Source organism: Bison bison, unplaced genomic scaffold (assembly GCF_000754665.1).
Source record: "Bison bison bison isolate TAMUID 2011002044 unplaced genomic scaffold, Bison_UMD1.0 scf7180017864371, whole genome shotgun sequence".
Lineage (NCBI taxonomy): Eukaryota > Metazoa > Chordata > Mammalia > Artiodactyla > Bovidae > Bison > Bison bison.
Window position 1 is genome coordinate 6,464,647 of NW_011494943.1, and position 10,562 is coordinate 6,475,208.

The window sequence follows — 10,562 nt, forward strand, 5'->3', positions numbered from 1 at the left end:
GCTCTTATGCTGGGAGGGATTGGGGGCAGGAGGAGAAGGGGATGACAGAGGATGAGATGGCTGGATGGCACCACTGACTCCATGGACATGAGTCTGAGTGAACTCCGGAGTTAGTGATGGACAGGGAAACCTGGCGAGCTGCGATTCATGGGGTTGCAGAGAGTCGGACACAACTGAGTGACTGAACTGAACTGAATAATGAACATAATTAACAGCTTTTTTTTTTTCATTAAAAAGGAGTCAATTAAGAGAATTGCTAAAAAAAGACAGGAATTGATGTAAATTAAAATCTTATGTAAGAGTCAGCAGAAAGGGTCATTTTTTTTTTCCCTTAAAAATAAATAACACAGCTATAGTAGGAAGCAAAAGCACAATGAATACAGATTCTATCTGCTGGTGATCATAAACAGCAGAAAACAGGTATGGATACTTGGAAACAAACGCCACCCACCCCAGGGTAGGGAATTTAACAGAATCGTCCAGCACTCATAACGTGATGCAGCTTGTTTTTTAAAAATACATGGGAGGTTTTTATAAACAGAGATTATGATGGATAATAAACTGTTCATTGGACCTACGTGTGTTTTCAAGAGTTTTTTGTTGTTGTTGATTTTTAGTTTTTGTTTTTTGGCCTTGCTGCTGCAGCTTGCAGGATCTTAGTTCCTGACCAGGGATTGAACCTCCGGGCCCCAGCAATGAAAGCAAGAAGTCCTAACTACCGAACCTCCAGGGAATTCCTCCAAGAACTGGTCTGAAGGAAGAGAGAAAAATGATACGACAGTACTGCTGACCTGGGAGCAGAACTCTGAGAAATGTAGCTGATGGGTTTTAAAAGCCTAAGCCTGTTTGGGGCTTCCCTGGTGGTTCAGACAGTAAATAATCTGCCTGCAATGCGGGAGACCCAGGTTTGATCTGTGCGTCCAGCGAGAAGATCCACAGGAGAAGGGAATGGCTACCCAACCGGGTATTCTTGCCTGGAGAACTTCATGGACAGAGGAGCCTGGCTGTTTGAATTTCAATTTCATTTTTTTTTTTTTCTTTCGTGAATTTGAGATATAAACTTTCTTTTTCATGTCAAGCTTTCAGGAAAGTTTGCCCTCTGTGCAAAATTCTTGGGTGGACAGTCCTGTCTCAAAATCAAGATCATGGTTAATCTCCACATCTAGGCTGATAGCGAGTGACAAATGACGCATAAAAATGAGTCAAATTCACCCAAGGGGGGCTCAGAGCAGAGGTCCTGTTCCAGAGGGAATGTGTGTTGTGCAGTGAGGTTTGATCCTGTCTTAGTTTCCACTTATGGGGCTGGGCGTCTGGGCTGGTGTTCCCCAGACGTCATGCCAGCCCAAGCTAAGAGAAATAGTTTCTGGGGTGCAAATCTGGGCCCCTGGCTATTCTTGCAACACTTCGCTCTTTGGAGAACAGAAATCTCTTATTCCATTCTCAGGGTTGTTGGGGGTCAAGATACCAAGCAGATGAATGTCCAACCAGAAGCTGGGTCGCTGTGACTTCACCATGCCCACCTTCTCTCCTGCCTTTCACAGAGGAAACCCAGGGCGGCTGATGGTGTCTAGACGTGAAAACTTGACTGGCTCGCTCTTTTTTTTCCATCCTTGACTAACTTCATGCCCAAGTTCGTTCAGAATTGGAAGAGGAGGGACTCATCCCTTCTCGCAAGGCCAACCCTCCCCCCAAGCCACCAATCGGCCTGTGTGGCTGTGCGAGTGTGTGTGTTATTCTGTGTCCCTGTGAGTGAATATATGTGTGTGTCTGTGTGTCCATACGAGTGTGTGTGTGTGTATTATGAGCGTGTGAGAATATAGACGTGAACTGGCATGTGATTCCATAGGTATGTATGTGTGTATGGGTGAGTGTGTTGTGTACATGCATGTAGGAGCATGTGATCCCAACACAGTCCATCCACACCCTTCTCCTTGGCCTCCCGGTGAGCTGGACGTTGAGGTTAAGAGAGAGAGGAGATGGAGGGCTGGGCTTGGAACTCAGATGGAAAGCTGGACCCCGGGGGTAGATGCAGACATTCTGAGCGGTCATCCTTTGGGAGTCTGGGCCGTCTGGGGTCGCTGTTAGTGACATGGCCGTCACAGACAAGCCAGTCCCACAAGCCATCCACAGGTATCATCAGAAGGCTTCTTCAGCATCAATACCATCAACAATGGCAGTGAGAATTCGGGGACGCCCACAGCCCTACCATCTGAATGGTAGAGTCCTACATCATTAGAGCTAGAAAGGGCTCAAGGACTCCCATCCCATCGGAAATCCAACAAGGAACCAGAACTCGGCTCTCCGGACTCCTTGGCTGTGCTCTTTCCTGCGGCCCCTCCACAGAGTGGTCTGTGAGCGTCATATGGTCAGTCCCCAGGCCTGGAGGGTGACCCACACCTACTGCCTACATTGTGCAAGCTTCCACACTGTTTCCTGGACGCTAGGGCAATGGTTTTCCATAGAAGAGAAGCCCCTCCTGTCACCCAGCAGTTTCCTCTTTGAAAGCCTCCATTCCTGGGCAGGATATCCCGGGCCTTTCAGAGTCCTATCTGTGGCGCTCCTAACCTCAGTTCCAACCAGTTACCCCAAGCCTCTCTGAGAATTCAGAGCTCCCTCTGCACGAACCCAGCGTCCTTTCTCAAGCCTCCAACCCTTGGCATGCAGTTCCCTCTCTGAGGAACATTGGTCCCTCTTCTCCACGTGAAGAGCTGATCCTTATATTCTCCCAAGCTCATCAGATGGACAGTTGCCATGAGACTGTTCTGCTTGGCTCGTGGAAACTTAGTTCCCTGACCAGAGATTGAACCCAGGCCCTCAGCAGTGAAAGTGCAGAGTCCTAACTGCTGGACCACAAGGGAACTCCCAGCTCCTCTTTTTAATGGTCAGTCCTATTTCTCTTTTCCCTTCCTCAGGGCCAGATGCCTGCCTGGTACAAAGAGGAACCTAGTGAACTTTCGCTGGATGAAGTAACAAAGTCAGCTCTCATTTCCCCAAGATATTCTTCCTTGTACCTGGGACAAGGGCTTCTCAGGCTGCACAGTGGTAAAGAACCCACCTGCCAAGGCAGGAGAGGCAAGAGATGTGGATTATAATCCTGGGTCAGGAAGATCCTCTGGAGGAGGGCATGGCAACCCACTCCAGTATTCTTGCCTGGAGAACCCCGTGGACAGAGGAGCCTGGTGGGATAGTCCCAGGATAGCAAAGAGTTGGACACGACTTAGTGACTTAGCATGCACACATATCTGGCACAGACCCTCCACCCCCTCACCCCCTGCAGTGCCCCAGCCTGCTCACCTGGGAGACTGAGAAGAAGCAGAGCTGGGGGCAGCCTCATGGTCCTGCCTCCGGGTTCCTCTCCCCGCTGACTTACAAACTGGGAAGCACGCCCAGGTGCCAGCTGACTCTCAAAGCTCTGGGCACAGGCAGGTTGGTGCCCTCTGCCTGTCCAGACCGCCTTTGAGTTTCTTACTCATTCGCTTCCTTTTATAGAGTGAGTGTTTCCTGCTTTTAATTATTCAGCATAAGCAGTGCTGTTTCTTGGTGGGGCTGGGTCACAGGGCATGAGAGTGTGCACTAGGTAAGAAAGAGGAAGCTAGGGAGCTGTGCAAGGGAGAAAGGGGGCCTGTGTCTGCAGAGGGGTCAGAGGAGCGGGTATCTGACCTACCAGGCCTTGGGTCTGGTGTCAACTCCAGAAGTGATTCTCCATGAGAGCAATAGGTCCCAGCAGCAGGAAACTCTCCAACTCACATGTCAGGTGTCCATGCTTGGCACACCTGCTGATGCCTCCGTCCAGGTGTTACAGCCATGTGCATAAATGTGCCGGCTACGAAATGAGACGAACCAGGGCTCTAACCCCATGAGCACCACATATAAGCCATAGAACTATGGACAACTTAGGTAATCTTTCTGAGCCTCAGTGTTTATATCTGTAAAATGGACTAATAAGAGTCGTTATGAGAATTTAATGAGGAAACGTATGAGAGGTTCCAAAAACAGAGTTCTGGGGTATGGTTAGCACGGTGTGTCCTTATTCGTACCCTGGGCAAGAGTTCAGACTCTAAATGAAGAGTAGGATTAAAATAAGCACAGGATGGGGCTTCCCTGGCAGTCCAGGGGTTAAGACTCTGTGCTCCCACTGCAGGGGGCTTGGGTTCCATCCCTGGTCCGGGAACTAAGATCCTGCATGCCACAGGGTGTAGCCAAAAAAGAAAAAAGCCCAGGACAAGAGGCTGAGAAGAAGCCAGTGGACTGGTTTTCCTCACTAATAATAGGACAAATTCTAATCTTCACCAGATATCATTTAATTCAGATCACAATATATATAACCCAGGAGTAAAACTCTTTAAGAGCAGTTCTGAGAGGCAAGTGAGGGTGTTTCTTTCCAGGTGTCCAGAGCCAAATTGGACAGGGAGCCGTCCCTGGAAGTCCTGAGCTTTGGTGGCTCAGCACACATTCAGAAGGGCTGGGGGGAGTAAGAGGACCTTAGTCACGTACCAGGGCGCAATGGGCCCGAGAAAGTGAGGGGAAGTAGGAAAAGGTTTGGGATATGAGTCTCCCCCAGGTTTTCTCAGAACCAGTCAGTTCACTGCCCCACCATCTTCACTTCTCTGGGAAGGTGGAGCAAGTCTGCTGCTGCTATAAAAAATTTAGGGAGTTCCCTCGGATATGCAGATGACACCACCCTTATGGCAGAAAGAGAAGTACTAAAGAGCCTCTTGATGAAAGTGAAAGAGGAGAGTGAAAAAGTTGGCTTCAAACTCAACATTCAGAAAACTAAGATCATGGCATTTGGTCCCATCACTTCATGGCAAATAGATGGGGAAACAATGGAAACAGTGAGAGACTTTATTTTGGGGGGCTCCAAAATCACTGCAGATAGTGACTGCAGCCATGAAATTAAAAGACACTTGCTACTTGGAAGAAAAGTTATGACCAACCTAGACAGCATATTAAAAAGCATTATTTTGCCAACAAAGGTCCGTCTAGTCAAATCTTTGGTTTTTCCAGTAGTCATGTATGGATGTCAGAGTTGGACTATAAAGAAAGCTGAGTCCTGAAGAATTGATGCTTTTGAACTGTGGTGTTGGAGAAGACTCTTGAGACTCCCTTGGACTGCAAGGAGATCCAACCAGTCCATCCTAAAGGAAATCAGTCCTGAATCTCATTGGAAGGACTGATGCTGAAGCTGAAACTCCAATACTTTGGCCACCTGATGCAAAGAACTGACTCATTGGAAAAGACCCTGATACTGGGAAAGATTGAAGGCGGAAGGAGAAAGGGATGACAGAGGATGAGATGGTTGGATGGCATCACTGACTCAATGGACATGAGTTTGAGCAAGCTCCGGTCGTTGGTGATGGACAGGGAGGTCTGGTGTGCTGCGGTTCATGGGGTCTCAAAGAGTTGGACACGACTGAGGGACTGAGCTGAACTGAACTGAATGTAACAAAGGAGAGAAACCACATTACCCTGAATACTCATTGGAAGGACTGATGCTGAAGCTGAAGCTCCAATACTCTGGCCCCCTGATTCAAAGAGCCAACTCATTGGAAAAGACCATGATGCTGGGAAAAGTTGAGGGCAGGAGAAGGGGGTGACAGAGGATGAGATGGTTGGATGGCATCACCAATTGAATGGACATAAACTTGGGTGAACTCCGGGAGGTGATGAGGGACAAGGAGGCCTGGTGTGCTGCAGTCCATGGAGTCGTAAAGAGTTGGACACGACTGGATGACGGAACAACAACATGCAAAGCATTATATACAAATCCAGTACTTTTCATGAGAAGCTAGGAATGGAAAGATATCTATAAGGAAATATTCTGCAAACGTTAAAACCAGTAGTAGGGACTTCCCTGGGGATCGAGTAGTTAGGACTCCATACTTTCAATGCCAAAAGTGAAAGTCGCTCAGTCACGTCCGACTCTTTGTGACCCCATAGACTATATAGTCTGTGGAATTCTCCAGGCCAGAATACTGGAGTGGGTAGCCGTTTCCTCCTCCAGGGGATCTTCCCAACCCAGGGATCAAACCCAGGTCTCCCACATTGCAGGCAGATTCTTTACCAGCTGAGCCACAAGGGAAGTCCTGCAAGCCTCAGGGCACGGCCAAAGGGAAAAAAGGCAAATCATGAAAAGGCTTCCCTTTAAAAGCAGGAGGAAGACCAGGATGTTCATAAGGATGACTTCGACTCAAGGCTTTGATTGGCTCATGGAATAAATAGAACGAGAAACAAAAGAAATGAGAACTGGAAATGAAGAAACCAAATTCCAAATTATTATAGGTGATTTGATTGTCTACACATAAAGCTAGAAGGAGTTGGGTTTTAGCAGGGTTGCTATATGTTAGAGTTTCTCTTTTTATTTCTAGTTTCTTGAGTGTTTTTCATGATGAAAAGGGGTTAAATTTTATCAAATATTTTTTTTCTGCTTCAGTTGAAATGATCTTGTGGTTTTTTTTTCTCAACATAGTTTATTCTTCCTTTTAAATTTGATTAATTGTAAAATTTATATGGAAGAGGGAATGGCCAATATTTGCAAAGACTCCTAATGTCAGACAACAATGTGCAGTAATGTCCTATCAGATAGCAAGACTTTTAATAAAGCTGTAACAACAGTTTTCAGAGTCAATTAGACAAATAAAACGGGATAAAGGCTCTAGGAAAAAAGTCCAAGAATACACAGAAATCAAACCTAGGGACAAAGCTCTGTGACATTGGTCTTGGTAATGATTTTTTTAATATAACACCCAAAGCATAATCAATAAAAGCAAAAATTAATAAGTGGGACTGCATCAAATTTTAAAGCTTATGCACAGTAAAAGAAGCAATCAACAAAAATGAAAAGGAAACTTACAGAATGGGAGAAAAAATTTGCAAACCATACTTCGGAATAAGGGGTTAATGTCTCAAATATATAAAGAAATCATACAACTCAACACGAAAAAAAAAATCCAGTTTAAAAATTGTGGTGAGGAATTCCGTCTCTGCAGCCCAGTGATGAGCAGTCCACTCTGTCACTGCCTAGGGCATGGGTTCGGTTCCTGCTTGGGGAACTAAGATCCCACAAGCCAAAAGGGGTGGCCAAAAAGAAAAACGGCAGAGAAACTGAGTAGACAGTTTTCCAAAGTGTCCATTTCATGGCCAACAGGTCCATGGAAAGATAGTCAACATCGCTAACCACCAGGGAAATGCCAATTGCTTCTCGCCTGTAGAATGGCAATCACCAAGAAGACGACAGTTAACAAGGGCTGGCAAGAATGTGGAGACGAGGGAATCGCTGTGCATCGTTACCTCTATGGAAAATAGCATGGAGGTGCCTCAAAACCTGAAGAGAAGAACTACCATATCACCTGGCCATCCCACTTCTAGATGTGTATCAGAAGGAAGTGAAAACAGGGTCTCGAAGAATACCCACACACCGTGTTCACTACAATAACAGCAGATGAAAAGACGAAGAAGGCATGGTGTGCACGCACGGAGAAATGGAGGCTGTGCATCAGTTATATCTAAAAATACCTGGAAAAAATGAAAAGAAAGTAATCTTGGGGACTGTTAAAAATATATGAATGCTCTGAGCGGAGGATAAATTAGGAGTCTGAGGTTAACATATACATACTACTATATATATTGAATAAAATAGTTAATCGACAAGGACCTACTGCATAGCACCAGGACCTCTCATCAATACTCTGGAACAACCTCTATGGGAGAAGAATCTAAAAAATAGATATATGTATATGTATGTTTTAGGAGAAGGCAATGGCACCCCACTCCAGTACTCTTGCCTGGAAAATCCCATGGATGGAGGAACCTGGTGGGCTGTAGTCCATGGGGTCGCAAAGAGTCGGACACGACTGAGCGACTTCACTTTCACTTTTCACTTTCATGCATTGGAGAAGGAAATGGCAACCCACTCCAGTGCTCTTGCCTGGAAAATCCCATGGATGGAGGAACCTGGTGGGCTGTAGTCCATGGGGTCGCAAAGAGTCGGACACGACTGAGCGACTTCACTTTCACTTTTCACTTTCATGCATTGGAGAAGGAAATGGCAACCCACTCCAGTGCTCTTGCCTGGAGAATCCCAGGGACAGGGGAGCCTGGTGGGCTGCCGTCTATGGGGTCGCACAGAGTCGGACACGACGGGAGCGACTTAGCAGCAGCAGCAGCCTATGTATGTATTGCACTGATTGCTGAGGAAGGCTTTCTTATCTCTCTTTGCTCTTCTTTGGAACTCTGCATTGGAAGGACTGATGCTAAAGCTGAAACTCCAATACTTTGGCCACCTCATGCAAAGAGTTGACTCACTGGAAAAGACTCTGATGCTGGGAGGGATTGAGGGCAGGAGGAGAAGGGAACGACAGAGAATGAGATGGCTGGATGGCATCACCGAGTCGATGGACGTGAGTTTGGGTGAACTCCGGGAGTCGGTGATGGACAGGGAGGCCTGGCGTGCTGCAATTCATGGGGTCGTAAAGAGTCAGACACGACTGAGCGACTGAACTGAGAACTGAACTCATATGTACGTATAACAGAATCATTTTACTGTACACCTAAAGCTAACACAACATTGTAAATCAACTCTATTCCATTATAAAACAAACATTAAATTAAACTGACAAAGAAGATGCTGGGTTGACAAACCTGTGTGTGTATACACATACACACTCTGGAAAATCATGCGCACATATATGGTAAAACCAGGAAGAAAGGAGATGATGAATGTAAAATCCAGAGTTAAAGGAGGAACTTAGGGCTTCAAAATTTTTAACGACGTCTATTACTTAAGCTGCAAGGTATACACTCAAGTGTTATAGGGCATTCCTGGTTTAAAGAGTAGGCATTTATTAGGTATATTCTTTTGTTTGTATGATACATCACAAGAAAAAGTTTCCTAAAAGTTCACCTAGTGTTCTGACAGCGACACTGGCACTGAATTTATTGGTCAGGAGTCATTTCCGTCCACCAGGGGGGGCTGTGACCCTGAGCAGGCATAGCAACAGATGTCACTGGTTCTCAGCTTCTCCTGGACCTGTGGACCCAGAGGGCAGCACCGAGCATGCCCAGGAGCAGGGGCACCTTCAGGAAGACCAGCAGCAGGAAGTGGGCGCTGCCCAGCGGGGGCCTGTGTGGAACACGGGGACAGTGAACCGCATCCTTAGAGAGACGCCCTGGTCTCTCCACCCCCGCCCCCCAGAGCTGAGGGCACGGCAGTCCACACGAAGATCACCCCCGGACAGGGCAGCCCTGCTCTAAGGCCTTCTGCTCCCCTTCTCTCTGCTTAACAATCCCCTTGAGAATTAGGCCTGTGAGCGTGAGGGTGAGAATCACTTGAGGGGGACCAGGGATCTTGGCGGGATCTGGGCAGGAGGAGGGTTCCTTCCAAGGCCCTCCACATGTGGGGCTACCCTATCTGGGGTACAGTAATCAGTCGTGTCTCCTCTCCTATAAACAGCCTTTTCCATGAAGGAAGGAACTGTTCTATTCACAGGGAGAAACTCATACCAGCTTGATGCCTCTGAAGACCAGCCCTTAAACATCTGCCGTATACTCTAACATGAAATAAAAATTAAATTTAAAAAAGTCATATGGTGAACGTTAAAAAAACAAGTGACGGTAGTAGTCGATGGATGAACGAATGACTCCCTGAGCTCTCTCCGCCCCGGAGGCTGGGGTTCTTCGACAGGATGACACGTCTGACCAGGCTTCTGGGGGGCAGGGGTCACAGTGCAGGGGCCAGTGATGCCCAGAGCTTCTGCCACCTGCTCTGCCCTGGACCGGGTCCTGAGGCCTCCTTTTATGGGACATTTGCACTCACTTTTCTCTCTACCTAGAGTTTTATTTTTGCAGAAACCTTAATGCCAGGCTCCCAAGATCCTGCAGGTCTTCCCCTCAAAGGATTCAGCCAGGCGTCCCTGCTTATCATGTATTAAATAGCAAATCTAATCACCTTCCCACACACACTCTCACCAAAACCCCAGTGACTGGTATCTCTCTGTAGTACCCATCCCAAACCACCATATTTACATAGGAACTCTGTGTGGACTGGTCCAGGGCGTGACTTCCCCCTTACAGCACAACTCTCATCGGAGCCAGATCCTGCCTGGGTGGTCTTACTGCATCCACAGCAGAGCCCCAGGCACGTAGTAGGACCTTCACAGTCCGGTGTGGGAATAAACGAGGGGCCCGGAGACAGAAGACCCAGATCCCCGACCTGTCCCCTCACCCAGAGGAGAAACCACCCAGGTGCCAAAGTCCTGGGACGTGGCCCCTTACCGAGGAGCTTGGCCGGGATCGGGGGTCTCCTGACTAGATGCGGTGCTCCAGGTGGGCACTGGCAGGGTCGTGGGAGAGCCTGGGGAGCCCGTGGACCTCTCGGGGCCGCTGGCTGTAGCAGGGGCTGAGGGAGAAGCACAAGGCAGGCCCCGTTTCCTTCCCCGCGTCCCACACTCTGTCCCCCTGTGGCTGTGACTCACACAGTCAAGGTCACTCAGGCCATCTGGTCAGATGTGCGTGTCCACCGCTCCCCATGGCCTCACCCAGGCCTGGCCAGACCCTGGGCCCCC

General features: G+C 47.9%; 2 protein-coding genes across 5 annotated transcripts in view; both read right to left on the reverse strand.

Moving 5' to 3' along the window:
- CD300LB (CD300 molecule-like family member b) overlaps positions 1–3,451 on the reverse strand; it is a 13,117-nt gene extending 9,666 nt beyond the window's left edge. For both annotated transcript variants that reach the window (XM_010856110.1, XM_010856109.1), the window contains exon 1: positions 3,295–3,451. In XM_010856110.1, coding sequence (XP_010854412.1) covers positions 3,295–3,334 — 40 coding nt within the window. In that variant the 5' untranslated portion in view covers positions 3,335–3,451. The remainder of the gene's footprint in view (positions 1–3,294) is intronic.
- Positions 3,452–8,518: 5,067 nt separating this feature from the next.
- The window catches only part of CD300C (CD300c molecule), a 6,047-nt gene continuing 4,003 nt past the window's right edge, over positions 8,519–10,562 (reverse strand). For all 3 annotated transcript variants that reach the window (XM_010856115.1, XM_010856114.1, XM_010856113.1), the window contains 2 exons: positions 10,273–10,396; positions 8,519–9,121 (listed from right to left, as the gene is read on the reverse strand). In XM_010856115.1, the coding sequence (XP_010854417.1) occupies positions 9,013–9,121; positions 10,273–10,396 (233 nt within the window). In that variant the 3' untranslated portion in view covers positions 8,519–9,012. The remainder of the gene's footprint in view (positions 9,122–10,272; positions 10,397–10,562) is intronic.